General features: G+C 43.4%; 1 protein-coding gene across 1 annotated transcript in view; it reads right to left on the bottom strand.

Annotated features, from left to right (window-relative positions):
* Window positions 1-2680: 2680 nt before the first annotated feature.
* The window catches only part of Secisbp2l (SECIS binding protein 2 like), a 49048-nt gene continuing 36570 nt past the window's right edge, over window positions 2681-15158 (bottom strand). The window contains exons 15-18 of the mRNA XM_050133136.1: window positions 13956-14176; window positions 12313-12467; window positions 9352-9571; window positions 2681-6517 (exon numbers count right to left, since the gene is read on the bottom strand). Coding sequence (XP_049989093.1) covers window positions 5862-6517; window positions 9352-9571; window positions 12313-12467; window positions 13956-14176 — 1252 coding nt within the window. The 3' untranslated portion in view covers window positions 2681-5861. The remainder of the gene's footprint in view (window positions 6518-9351; window positions 9572-12312; window positions 12468-13955; window positions 14177-15158) is intronic.

Here is a 15158-nt window from a genome sequence, read left to right as displayed (position 1 = left end):
AAATGGAATATTCAGAATCAGTTGGAGAAGCAGCAGCAAAAGGGTTCACTCTAACTTGTCATGTTTTACACGAAAGTGCCATTGAATCACACTGTGGCTCAGGCTCATGAGAGTAGGGGCTCTGTAGTGATAATTCATTTGTGTTTTTGATAACTAAAGCTTACCTGAAGGTGAGTGTAAAGCAGTCACGCTCGTCAGTCATACAGGCCAGGCAGTGGTGGCACACAACTTAAACCCCAGCAGCCACACTAGTTAGCCTCAGAGGCCAGGCAGTGGGGATGCACACCTTGAATCCCGGCCCTAGAGAGGAATATACGGTGAGATAAGACATGCACTCACTCTCATTCAGTCTGAAGATTTCATAGAGGTAAGAGCTCTCTAGTGGCTTGGCTGCTTTTGGTGCCCAACGTTTGGGGTACGAATTCACAGAAAAGCCATTTACCTGTGACTTTATAGCCGCCAGCATAGGCCAGAACTACATGCAGTCAGAGTCACTGCCCGACTGGCTTGGTTTTCTTTTTTCTTCCCTGGCAGGCTCTCCCTGAACCCCCTTCTCTGTCAAACTAGCTAGCTGCATTGACACCCAGTCAGGCTGTTACTGTTCTACACAGTAGCAATAAGCCTTACATCTTCATCAACATGGCTGGTAGATTTAGTAAGACAATTGGGAATGCTTAAAGGGAGGAAGTAGCTAAAAGGTTTTTTTTCCCTACATTAATGTAAAAAGCAATTACAACGGAAGGATTTGGGCCTGTGTATGATAATATGCTAGACAGTGTGAAAATGGAATGATTAAATAAGAGGATATCTAATTTATATGGGATTTATGTAATGTCATTGTAAACATTGTGAGCTTTATCATTTTTGTCTTATCAATAAGAAAGTTGGTTAATCTGAGTGCTAAGATACAGGCCTTAGAAAAACTTAATAAAACAGAACACAGAGATATTAAAATACAGACAGAGGAATTTAATGGAGAACCAATTTTGGCATTGCATTATAAGAATAGAGAGGAACAGCCTAAGGTTTTTATACAACCAAACTTAATATATCCAGTAACTGTCACACGTGTTATTTAGACTGAATTCTATCACACAGCCAATGAACTACAGCATAGTGTAAACACACAGAGCCACCAAATGTGTCATGTGATTTTCTTTGCGGTGGTATTTGTTTTCTTGGGTGGTCTGGAACTACTATGGTTTAGAAACCTCAAAGGACATTACTCGACAGGTGGTCTAAACGCCCTCTTAAAATAAAACAACACGGTTTCTAAGTTATAGCATGCCAGAGTAGGAACTAAGTACATGGCAGAAAACCTGTTGTTTAACATACTTCTGTGATTTGAGTATGTATGGCCCCCATAGACTCTCATGTGTGAACGCTCGGCCCACAGGCAACAGCATTATTAGAGGTGTGGCCTTGTTGGAGAATGTGTGTCACTGTGAACGTAGGCTTTGAGGTCTTACCTGCTCAAGCTCGGCTTCATGTGACAACTGCTCTCTGTACATCAAGATGAAGAACTCTTAGCTACTCTCCAGCACCATGTCTGCCTGCACACTGCCAAGACCCACCATGATGATAAGGGACTAAGCCTCTGAAACTGTCAGGCCCAATTAAAGGTTTCCCTTTATAAGAGTTGTCATGGTCATGGCATCTCTTCACAGCAATAGAAACCCTAAGACAACTCCCTTTCCCATTTCATGGCAGCTTTCAACTGTCATTAGGGGCTACGCATACCTTCTGGCCAATCTGAAGAAAAACCAAGCAACAAGCTTCTACAGCTTCTCAGTTTCCGTGGGGGCAGAGTTCACTGCTCAAAGTCCATGCTGCCCCGGAAGTGCTGTGTATGCCTGGACACTCTAAGACACAATTAAGTGTAGCAGGCTTTCTTGAACCACCAGCCACCAAATCATGACACAGAGACTTATTATTAATTATGAAAGCTCAGCCTTAGCTTAGGCTTGTTCCTAACTAGCTCTTATAACTTAAATTAACCCATTTCTATTAGTCCATGTGCTGCCGTGTGGCTCATGACTTTAACCTCTCCTCCTGCATGTCCTGCTTCCTGTCTCCCCTGGAGTCTGTCCTAGGCCTAGATTCATCTCCTCTTCTCTCTCTGCCACCTAACCTCTTCCTGCCTGGCTATTGGCCACTCAGTTCTTTATTAAACCAATCAAAACGCACCTAGGCACAGACATATCTTCACAGTGTACAAAATGATTATTCCGTGGCTAGAATTTGAATTCCAGACCTGCCACTCACTGGCTGTAGGATCTTGAATAGTTTTAGTTTATCCTGGGAAGGAAAGCACAGCCTTGGTACCAACACGATAGGGCTGCTGTGAGCCCTGAGGGATCTACAGGAATCCAACACCAGGCAGTCTGCTCAGAAGACAGGCGAGTACCACAGATCCTGTCGACCCCTCCACAGAGACTGCTATTACTCCACGAGAATCCTGGCAAAGCCATGCGACAAAGGAGGCAAAATCCTCAAAAATCAACCTGCACAGAGGAGATCAAGGAGCTGGACTGATATCAAAATGCATTTCAATAACTACTTTGTTAGTAGAGAAGACCCTGCTAGTGCTTAGTACAAACAGCTGTTCCTCACCTCTGAATGTGGGATAATGTTTATCCTTCACAAGAAAACACACAAGTCCTCTTTTGGTATAATCCACTAAATTTTGCTAGTTTTTATTAGAGCATTACAATTAAGACATTAAATTATAAATTCAGGTGGTATATTTAGAAATTAAATTACAAAACAATACAAATACTTTTAAGGTGTGATATGCCAACAAAGTTTAAATGTTATCATTAACCAGGGTTCTGTTTTTAGATTCTGCAGAATCTATGATGTGTACAAAGAATGAAGGGACAAGGAAGAAGGAAAGATGTTTGAAATAAAATATTCCACAGAAAAAAATTAAATAAAAAGATAAGCTTTCAGCAAATTAAATTAATGTTCTAATCTGTTGGCACAATGTACAGAAAATACTTACATGATAATTTCTTAAGCAAACAGCAGCTTTACAAACAGTAATACTTTATACATATATTAAAGTAACAATGTGTTACGATTTAGCAGTTTTGTGTTAGGAGTCAAAAATGAATGCAAAGATCGCTCTTTCTTTGCACATTGTAATTCCCACATCCCATTTTCCCCAGGTTATTAAAAAATCACACAAGTATGTTATTTGGATATTAATTTGTCAATATTTAAATTATTTGAATTCCTTTTGACTAATTCTTTTCCAAATACTGGAAGCATATAAAATACCGTCTCTTCAAAAATGATCCCAGTCAAAGCCTGTAAAAACTTTTCAATGTATAACACTTGTTATTTTTCCATGTTTAGTCAAAAGAAATTATATTACATCATTTACAAAGATTAAAACCAAAAAAACGAAGCTATTATGAACATCTGTCTTTGAGAAGTAATCTTCAGAACAAACAAGCCTACCAGAGAGGGAGTCAAACCAGGGGAGTGTAATTTATACTGTAATTCATGTACTGATAGAAATCTAACACTAATTATTGCCAGTAAAACTACATCTACACACTAAGGAAAAAATCAGTTTTTATTTCTTGTGCTGATAAACTCATCTTCTAAGTCTCAAAGAGTGAATGATACCTACTTCCAAAAATAAGATTTTCCTATTTCTCATACTCCCTCTAAAGCCTGGAACTCAATATACACGAACATCCCCAAATTTACCCAAAGGAAACATTATAAAGACATCGCTGATACATATTTAAGGGTACTCAGAACTTCCTTTAATAAACTCTGGGCTGTCCTCTACAGTGACCAGCTTCCTGTGTAATGCCTGTGGTCCCTTGGGTTTGGGGCAGGAAAGCCACTGCCTCTGAGAGGGCACTCACTGAACGTCTGACAGCTGCGGCAGAAGGAAGTTGCAGGTATTGTCAAGACTTCCTCAACTTCTCTTTTGGTACAAGTGTCAAACTCTAAAATGATGATCCACGCCCAGAAGAGAATCAAATACAAGGAATCTCTGAAAAGCCACAGCCTCCAGATCAAGAGCTATGTGAACCACTGACACCCAACAGGAAACAACGTCATGAAAAGCAGGAGAAGCTGTCACACCTACTTTCAAGACTGTCAGTCATCCAAACCTCTATCATTTCTCTACATATGTTAAGGCTTCCAAATATGCAGACAGTAAGAATCCGCCCATGTACATCACACTGTATCAGCTTCATTCCTTACGTCTAACTGAAGTATCAGATAATTAGTGCCTAAAGTCTACACTGGACAGCAGTTTAGACTGTCCCCTTTAGCACACTAATCAAGTTGACTTTTTTTTTTTTTTATAAAGCAATGCTCCTAAACTTTTACAATTTACAAATCTATACCATCAGTCAAAAATTTCATCCCTCCAGCATTAAATGCCAGCATTATAAAGCCTCAGAACTCTCACAGCAGGTCCCAATTATTTCAGCAAAGACTTTCTTTAGCTTGTCTCTTCTGCCTCCGGGAGACAAAGTCCTGCCCCGCATAAGCAGAGGAGGGGCATACACCTGGCTACTGCCCGCTTCTCTCTGTGGAGAAAGCTCGTGTCCGTCTGTGTGCTGGTAGCTGGGGTTGAAGGAAAGGAGTTGAAGACAAAAGACAGGTGATGTATGATTCTCCCATCTTACAGAAACTTGGAAGACAAAGGAATTCAGGTGATGGCTGGACAGCAAACAAAATAGCTCATTAAGATCCCCCCCCCCCCCACTCCTAGAGAGGGACATAGATAACCACGAATAAAATTAATTTCTGCATAAATCTGCATATGATAAATCATCTGAAGAATCCACATATTAGAATAACCTTCTCTTTTCTTCTACAGCTTCGTCCAAGCCTGATCCAAACAAGTCACAAACTGTGCCAAAGGCCTTTCCCTGACATCTTGTAACTGTGATTCTTGCCATGAGGAAGGTGCATTTTAAAAAAAGATGAAACGACTTACAAAGTGGATTTGTTTGAATATGCAAACAGAACCACGTCTCAAGACACAAGGGTCTTAAAGCAAAAGCAAGAAGTAGAACACAGCAGGACAGCCTTGCTTCTGGATGTCCACAGGGAATTGCTGTGCTAATACAAACCTGTATACTGTTCACCTGTCAGCGTTTGCCTGACTTTACATACTATGTACAAGAGCATTCCTGAGGTAAGAGGCAAGAATTAGACAGAACCTGGCAAGCTGCACCATGGTGACTGTCTGCTCTTACAAACATCTATCCCTTTCTACAAAGGTGGCCATCGTGGTAACACTCCAGTGCTTGCCTAACTCCTGCAGGCTGTTTCAGCCCATCCCGACTTCTGTGGGTTACAATGACCAGCAGCTTCGGAAACAAGCACTGTGGACCAAGTAAAATCTGCACCCATTTTTAATGCATAGCGCTGAGCAGCCTTGCTGCCCTTGACTTGAAGTCCCTGATCTACCTCCAGCACTTTTCATAAGCAGCTTCCACAACTCCAACAGACAAAAATTACCCTGAAGGAGATGGAATCAGCAAACACTGGTCCTTATAATCTCAATCTTTAGTTTGTAAAATAACCTTAAACAGCCATTAGCTGTTTTTTCTGTAGAATTTGGTCTTCTTTCTTTAATCATTATTTTTCATTACAAAGTAAGTTGAAACAAGTCTGAACTGTCTCCACAATTCTCAGAAAGAGACTTGGACACTAGTTAGGAGAGAAGCTAGAGATCGTAACAAAATAGGTAGAAGCTATAAAAGGTCTGTTGGGAATTAAAAACACAGTAAATAACTGGACAGTGGAAAACGCTGAGATGGAGTGTCAGGGACATGGCTGCAGCCAGACACGGCTGGAGACAGCTGACACTTCCTGAGTTACAGATTTGGGGGAGCAGAATTGGAGTCAGAGTGCTCTTTGTTCATGGAAATGCTGGGCTTCGGCTGCTGGTCAGGGGTCCAGGTCTCACCATCCACCCCTGATTCCAGGCCCTCAGGTGCTTCTGCAGATTCCTCTCCACTTTGTTCTGCATTGTCTTCCTCGGAGCCAGGAAGGGCCTTGCCGAGCTGAAGGGTTTCCATAGTCCTCTGGGTCTCTGAGACCCAGGACTCAATTCTACTATTGAGTTGCACTTCCACTGATATGGGTTCGTGAGTATAATCTTCCTCCTCTTCCTCTTCTTCATCATCCTCTTCTTCAAGCATGCCAGGTACAAGAGTGCTGGTGGTGCTGGTGATGGAGGAATTCAAAAGATCTCGGCAACTGCCATCCAGGGAGCCTGTCTCGGTGCTCTGCTGGGAGGCCCACTCCAGGTCATCTGGCTTCAGCTCGTCCTTGTCACTTAGGGGCTTCCCCTGGCTTGGCGCTGAGGTAGTGCTACCTGCAGCTGGTAGCGGCTGCTTCCTCACAAGGGTTGTGTCAAGCACGAGTTTACTAGGCTTTTCAGAAGGGCCCTGCTTAGAGGGAAGCTCTTTCTCGTTCTCTGATGTTTCCAAGCCATCTGAAGTCTCCACCATGCTTCTCCAATTAGTTTCTACAAGCAGGAACACATTTTTGAGAATGAAAAACACTGTTTCAGAATCATGGAACTTATTTGAAACACCGAAATAAGGGGTAAGAATAACATATAAAAATTTGCTGGCTCAGCAACTAAGTGAGAAAATGAGTTTAAATGCTATAAAAATATAAAAATGTTCAAAACAACGTGCATTCAAATGAAGACCTAAGAGATAAAATGCAGCGCTGTGTCAGAAAGTAGAAGGCTACATGCTAACAGCTACTGGTGCTCGCATAGAGGCTGCATATGAAAACAGTGCACTGTCTCTGGGGGTTTGTGTCCCTACAGTTATGCTGACTTCAAGGATCCCAAACTCACATGCATTACAGCCAAGATATCTAGCAAAACAAAAATTCTGACCTCAAGGGTTTGGAAAAGCATATCACCTATGATTTGGGTCACATGTTTCATTATACACAACCAATCTAACCATGCATTTCTCGTGTCTGGGAAAATCTGACTTCAAACACACCTCACTTGGCTTACACAGTATTAACAAACCACCTTCACAGACTAGCACTCTAGGGTGAACACAGTCTCACACTCCTGTTGGCTTAATTTTTAAATAAAAATATCCAATTATCTTACAGTAAATGCGTTTTATAGGAGTAATACTACTATCATGTAATGAAAAGAGAAAACGACACACAACCTATATTTAACTTATTAGCCACAGACTGTACACACTGATGCAGGCGGCATTTGGGACACTTCAGTCAGGACACAGCTTATACAGAAAGGGGAAACAAACGAGAAGCCTTTCTTCCCTCCAGCTGCTTCAGCAGAGGCCAGATCACTCCCTCCCTCCTACCTATGGATGCAGTCTACCGCCTATGTGCGCAGTCTCATTAGTAACACAATCGTTCACAGTATAAAAGCACAAGACACCAACTGACAACTCTTACCCTATCTTTCTTCCTTATTCTATACCTCTGTCCCACAGAACTCATTACTTTGTGTCACTTCTAGCTCAAAAACTACAATATGGTCACTGCTGTCTTAACTCAGGTCTTAATCTCTCCATTCATTTGCGGTACATTCCTAGCTTATTTTGCAAATTGCCTTTAGCTCTCTCATTGGCTTTTGGTGTCCTAAGACAAGATTCACACTCCTTAGCTAGCACCTCTGAGCCACTCAGGATCTGATCGTACCTACCTGTCTTTGTGGTCCCACTGCATCCTGCCCCCACCGTGCAAGCTCCCCCAAGTATCACTAAACTCTCACAGTGCCAGCAGTCCCAGGATAAGCTATGTCTCAGCACATATGCTCTGGGGAAGTCCTGATGACCATCCTAGGAGCCCTCCTTCCTGACTTTCCTAGGAGAGTCCCGACTGGACCCTCCCCACTTTACATGACCACTGAAAAGCACTTACTGTCCTATCTGACCTCCACCTTCCTCACTCCACCACATCTGCGCTTCGCGGCTGCCACACAGGAAATAACATTTTGGAGGTGGGTCTGAGACAGGCTTTCTCTGTGCAGCCCTGGCTGTCCTGAAGTTTGCTCCGTAGACCAGGCTGGCCTCGACCTCACAGCCATCTGCCTGCATTTGCCTCCCAAGTGCTAGGATTAAAGGCGCCTGCTACCACCTCTGCCTGGCAGTAAATAACATTCTTAAAAACAGCTATTAAAGGCTGGTAACCATGGAAAAGTGACTCCACTAAACTGTACTCCGACCACCACAGAACATGCTGTAGCATCCATCGCGGTGCCGCATCCTATCATGAATATGTACACATGATAAGTACAATTTTAAGAAATTAAAATAAGTTATTAGTTCATATATATTTCATTATGAAAAAAAGCCTTAAGGTCACATTTACATTTCCTTTCATTGGCTTTTCTTTTTCCTAAAGAGAGGTTCAGCATTTAATTACTTCTTGAGTAGTGTTAAAAATAAAAACTAAGGCATCCCAAGTGCTGAGATTAAAGGCATGTGCCACCACTGCCCAGCTAGAAGCCTCAGGAGAGGTAGGCTTTGTTGGAAGAACTGTTGGAAGATTTTGAGGTTTTAAAAGCACACACCAGACCCAGTATGTGTGTGTGTGTGTGTGTGTGTGTGTGTGTGTGTGTGTGTGTGTATCTGTCTACCTCTCTCTCTTTCTCTGCCTACGGATCTGGTTCTAACTACTGCTCCAGCACCTGCCTGCATGCTGCCATGCTCCCCACTATGATGATAATGGACTAAACCTCTGAAACTGAAGCAGGCCCCACCTAAATGCTTCCCTTCATGAGTTGCCATGGCCACAGTGTCTCTTCATTGCAATGGAACAACTGACTAAGACAAAATGTGATTGAATTCCAGGGTCTTAAAGGGCAGTCTCAATAGCCCTGGTTGTCCTGGAACTTGTTATATACACCACGCCGGTCCTGTCTCTGTCTCCCAAGAGCTGAGATTAGAGGTGTGTGCTACCTTGCCCAGCCAAATATTGTTTTAAATAATAATGTTTAAGCCAAATTTTTTAACTTTTATTAAGCTAATTTTTAAGCCAAACTTGATAATCAAGAATAAGAATAAATAGGCTGGAGATGTGGCTCAGATGATGGAGTTCTTGCTTAGTTTGCACGGAGTCCTGGGCTTGCTTCCCAGTGTCAAATAAACTGTGTGTGGTAGCCAGTAATCTCAGCACTTGGGCGAGAAAGACAGGCTGGTCTGAAGTTCAAGGTCTTCCTCACCCACACAGTGAGTTCAAGGTCAGACTTCAAAAAAAAAAAATAAGTATAAAAACAAACAAGTACAATGGAAGGTTTAATATAGATAGTTTTAACCACTTGAATTATTTCATTGAAAATGCTATGAGACACCTTACCATATTCCTTTTCATTTACTTCCGAAATAGGTTCAGAGATGACACTGCAGAAGGAGACGGCACTGGCTGCAGAGGGGTTCCGAGAGTGGCCCATGTGGTGAGGCACGCTCTTCACGCTCTTCAGGGCTTCCTCTGCCTGCTCCTGCTCTGTTGCTGCGACCATGTCTTTATACGCCTTCCTGGCTTCCTCGGTGAGCTCCACTAATCTATTAAATAGGCTCTAAAAAGACAGAGATTCCTCTGTGACTAACCATGGTTTTTTATGAAGTTTTTTACATTTTTAGTTCTGGGCAGTTCATAAACCACAGAACCTTATGAAATGCACGCAACAGACGTGACTTACTAATCCTCACAGGGCTGAGCCAACTGATTCTAGTACAAGCCTCTAAATGCAATCCATTTAAAAGTTTCCACAAACAGCCCCTCCTTTAGTCTGCACTACAGAGAGTAGAACGGAACGTAAGCTCTTCTCTTAGGGAAACTTGGGCATGACTCAAAGGGAAAAGAGCACAGTGGCTCAAGGTTTCTAAAAACAAACACTGGACTAACAACACTGGAGCTTTTATAGAAGGCACTGAATCTCTCATTGTGGGCCTCACTGAAGAATTCAAAGAATCATCTGGCACAGAACTTGAAAACAGGTACAGTTCTGAGAAGGAAGGACAGGCAGTTTTCACTAGCTAAGCGTGGGAAACAGTGAAGGGAGACACAGAGAAGCGCAGGCTAGCTTGGGGGCAGTGGCAGTCTTACTTGGGTTAGAAGGTGAGGGAATGAGCATGTGTAGGGAGGTGCTCAGGGGTACAGAAGACGGCAGTTTCCACCGGGGCAGCGGTGGCACACCTTTAACCTTTAATCCCAGCACTCGGGAGGCAGAGACAGGCGGGTCTCTGTGAGTTTGAAGCCAGGCTGGTCTACAAGAGTTCCAGGACAGGCTCTAAAACTACAGAGAAACCCTGTTTTGAACCGCCCCCCCCCCCAAAAAAAAAGAAAAAGATGGCAGTTTCCAAAGGAATCTAAAGTCCTCTAGCTAGGTGTGATGACAGATACCTTAATCCTGGCGGAGGCAGGTAGAGTTCTGCGAATTCCAGGCTTGCCAGAACTCTATAGTGAGTTCTTTCCCAAACAAACAAAAAACAAAAATAAAAAAGACAATCTTTCTGCAACGCTCAATTGTGGGAAGAACTGAAAAGAGGCTAAAGGAAGTTGGTTTGTATAGATAAGGTTAGGACTTGACAATAGTTAAAATATAACACAATAGGCAAGCATGATTATTAGAACAAAGGCAAACTATAAAAACAGAATACAGGGCCTGGAAATAGATTAACCTAAACTTCCTCCATCAATAGAAGAAAAATTAGTATGAATGAAATAACTGAAGTGAAATGGAGTGGACATGGAGCAGCCTCATGGTCAATAAAATGGCCATATTGACGAGCACCAAAGCTGCACTTCAACTCAGAGATAAAGCCTAGCACTTCCCGGCATCATTCAGAGACTGCTCAGGGGAAGGGGTGGCGCTTTTTTTCACTCTGTAGCTCCACTGCCTCTGCCTCCCAAGTACTGGGATTAAAGGTATGCACAACTACCTGCCTGGTACCCCTGGCAAATGTTTTAATGTCTTGGTTAGTAAGAAAATAAACATGTATCATCAGAGAATTTCAACATGGCTTGATATATGTTCAAGTTTATATATAAAAGTAAGACAATGTGGAAAGTACAAGAGGCTTTCTTTACTCTCACTGGGGCACTGCCATTACTGCCACACTGCTGCTCAGAGACCAGAAACAGTGAATGCTGCTCCTAGCTGTGCTGACTGCTAAGGGGGCAATGCTGCACCTAGCTGTCAAACACACACACTGCTTTTACAGAGGAAGAAGAATGGTTAAAAGCGGTCCCTTCATGGACCACTAATAATGACAAATTTTATTTGTAGTGTCTAACAAACCACACATTTGTATGAAACCAGTAAAAAGAGAACAGGCATGAAGCTTTATGATTTTGAGATTGAAACAGGTATTATAAGCAGGACAGACAGAAACAGTCAGAAAAGGGAAGAAAAGAAAATACTGAAGAAGGAAGTTCTGGTCCATTCCTTTGGATGACTCACTCCTGGAATGTGTTAACAGGAAGGAGAAAGAGAATAGGCCTCTAAAGTGTGTGTGGGTGTGGGTGAGTGGGTATGTGCGGATGCACTACAGGAAGTGGGGGGGGGTGAGCAGGTGTATGCGGATGCACTACAGGAAGTGTGTGTGTGTGTGGGAGGTGAGCAGGTGTATGCGGATGCACTACAGGAAGTGTGTGTGTGTGTGTGGAAGGTGAGCAGGTGTATGCGGATGCACTACAGGAAGTGTGTGTGTGTGTGTGGAAGGTGAGCAGGTGTATGCGGATGCACTACAGTAAGTGTGTGTGTGTGTGTGTGGAAGGTGAGCAGGTGTATGTGGATGCACTACAGGAAGTGTGTGTGGCTGGTGAGCAGGTGTATGCAGATGCACTACAGGAAGTGTGGGGAGGTGAGCAGGTGTATGCGGATGCACTACAGAAAGTGTGTGTGTGTGTGGGAGGTGAGCAGGTGTATGCGGATGCACTACAGGAAGTGTGTGTGTGTGTGTGTGTGTGGAAGGTGAGCAGGTGTATGCGGATGCACTACAGGAAGTGTGTGTGTGTGTGGAAGGTGAGCAGGCGTATGCGGATGCACTATAGGAAGTGTGTGTGGGAGGTGAGCAGGTGTGTGCAGATACACTACAGGCCAATGGCAGGTGCTGCTCCTCAGGGGCCTTCCTTGCCTTGTTTACCAGACAGGACCTCTCACTGGCCTGCAGAGATGCACTTGTCTTCGGCTCCCCAGTGCTTGAGTTCAAGCATGTACATACCACCTTGCCTGGCTTGAGGTGGGTTCCAAGGATCAGACTGAAGGTCATTTACTAAGTCACCTCCCTGGGCCTGTCTCCTCTAATTTCTTACCTCAGCACCAAAATAGTTGAAGATTCCCACGACACTAACAGGAACCAACTTGTTCACGCAGCGTCCCAAAGCTTTCCTTCCAAGGGCAAACACAAAAGGAATCTCCTGTTCCCGGGCCATGGCTATGACATTGTAGAGGGCCTCATCTAGGCCACCTAAGGAAATCAACATGGGGAGAGGCGTCCATTCAGTCACCTTCATGCTGGAGCTAACCATGCTAAAAACAGAATCCTGCAGCAAAGGAAGGTCTTCCTTGAACTGTAACACACAACAGACTCTCTGTCTCTGTCTCTCTCTCCCCCCCCTTACATGTTTGTCTTTCTCCAAAATAAAATCCCAAATTCCTTCAAACACAGTACTTTAGTTTCTCTATCTAATAGCATAGCAGGAATCCAGTTTCAATGCAACAAACATTTTTGAAGAAACTAGTTGACACTGTTAATAGTATCGTCTTCTTTCCTTCACAGTCTCTAAGCCCAGTAACACGAGATCATATTTAGGGAGACAGAAGAACATGGCGGCGCAGGTGTTTTCTCTGGTCACACAAGGCTGCACACCATGTGATGTGCTCCTGTGCCAGCTTACCAAGAGCCTTTCTATGAGTACTGGATAGTGGTATGTCAGCCCGCCATGAGCCTCCACACACTGGCCTATGGGTAAGCCAATGGTGCACTTTATTAATTAGTGATTCATGTGGGAGGGCTCAGAGCATTGTGGATGGGATACCCCAAGGACACCCCTGTGCTGGTGGTCCTGGGTTCTATAAGAAAGCAAGGCTAGCCAGGTGTCCCAGCACTCAGGAAGCAGAGGCAGGTGGATCTCTGTGAGTTTGAGGCCAGCCTGGTCTACAGAGCTAGTTCCAGGACAGGCTCCAAAGCTACAGAGAAACCCTGTCTCAGGGTGTGGGCATGGGGAGGAAAGAAAGAAAGGCTAAGGAAACCATGGGGGGCCAGTAAGCAGCACTCCTTCATGGTGTCTGCAACGGCACCTGTCTCTAGCTTGCTGCCCCGAGTTCCTATACTAACTTCCCTGAATGATGAACTAGACCCTTTTCTCCCCAAGCTGATTTTGCCCATGATATGTTATCACAGCAATAAAAACCCTAAGATACCAATGTAACCACTGGTTTCTGGGAGACAAATCATCATAAGCAGAAGCTGAGATCTTTACCTTTTTTTTATAGTGTTTTTATTTTATTTAATTGATTAATTAATTTAATTTTTGAGATAGGCTTTTTCTGTATAGCTCTAGCTGTCCTGGAACTTGCTTTGTAGACAGGCTGGCCTTGAACTCACAGAGATCCACCTGCCTCTGCCTCCCCAGTACTAGGCTTAAAGGTGTGCGCCGCCACTGCTTGGCTTCAAGAGAAGAATATACAGACTCAGAGTACTGTACCTTGACTAGGTCTAGTCTGACCAGAGGAAGGAGACACTTGGTGGGCTTAACAGAGATGTTTAACCACTGTTAACACCTAAAGATCCCCTTTACAATCCTGTCTTACACCTACTTAATTTTAGGTATTGGAAGATTTCGTTTTCTCATGCTCAACATTTATTCTATGACTATACTATAGAGAAAGATGTGGCTCCCGGAGGCAAGGCTTGCTCAAATTCCCTGCAATGGTAATGAACAAATGCACACACCCTTTGACTGGATCTTCTCACAGTTCGGGGAAATGATGACGCACTTGATCTTGTTCAGCTTCATGTGCTTCGTGACCTCCCTCAGCCCCATGACCAGCCGCCGCCTGGCTTTGGCTCTCACGGGGTCCTTCTGGTAGATGCGCTCCTGGAAACTGACAAGTTCTTGCAGAAGGAGAGTCACACATTCATCAATTTCTTTAGAGAGAACCTGATTACAATATCTGGAAAGGAAGCAAAGAGTCAGGTAATTCCATCCTAATTTATTTTCCTGTAATTACAGACTTATATCAGGAAAATATCTTTGACATATAACACGGCATATTTATAAAGTCCTCAGTCTCTACAACACATCAATCAGAAAAACAGTAATACTGATTATCTTTTGAATTTCCACAAAGTAGCTTGTAGTCCAGGACAGGCTGCCACATGGAAATACTAATGCACTCCTAATTATTCAATTTCTAAAGGTATAAACTGAATGCTGGCTTGCTAAGAGGTCACTGTGACATAAAAGCACTAGAGGTCTCTGAAGCTCAGTAACCATTCATCCCTGCAGGGAGGAGAGCCTGACACTGCTGGTGGTAAACTGGGGCACCACGGAAATCAGAGCCACCACAGGGCTCAGCTATACCACTCCTGGGGATACACCTGAATTCCAAGTTACCAGAGCAAAGAGATCAATGTGTACCCATGCTTATCACCATACTATTCACGATAATTAAGAAATGGAAACAGCCTAAATGCTTTTCAACATAAATGGCTAAATGAGATTGATAGAAATTTATTAATATATACCGGAATTTTAGTTAGCTGCCAAGAAAAATAAAATCAAGACATTTGCAAGAAAACAGATGGAACTAGCAATCATTATGCTAAGTAAAGTAACAAAGACTCAAGGAAATATTGCATGCTTTTTTTCATGTAGAATTTAGATTTATGTGCATATGCGTACACCTGAGTACAAGCATGAAGTAGAAAATGATCAAAGAGGGCAGAAGAAATCTTACAGAAGGGAGGAAAACAGAAAGTAATGCAACATTTGTTTTTGTTTTTTAAGACAGGTCAACTATGTAGCCCTGGCTGTCCTCAAACTCAGAGATCCACCTGCTTCTGCCTCCTGAGTGCTGGGACGAAAGATGTGTGCCACCACACCCAGCGAAGGCAGAGGACTGCTTGGGACAAGAAAGTGAAGCAGCATACGGC

The sequence above is a fragment of the Alexandromys fortis genome, unplaced genomic scaffold (assembly GCF_014885135.2).
Source record: "Alexandromys fortis isolate MF-2015 unplaced genomic scaffold, M_Fortis_MF-2015_v1.1 scaffold_6, whole genome shotgun sequence".
Lineage (NCBI taxonomy): Eukaryota > Metazoa > Chordata > Mammalia > Rodentia > Cricetidae > Alexandromys > Alexandromys fortis.
The sequence above is the reverse complement of the archived record's forward strand: the minus strand, read 5'-3'. Positions and strand labels throughout refer to the sequence as shown.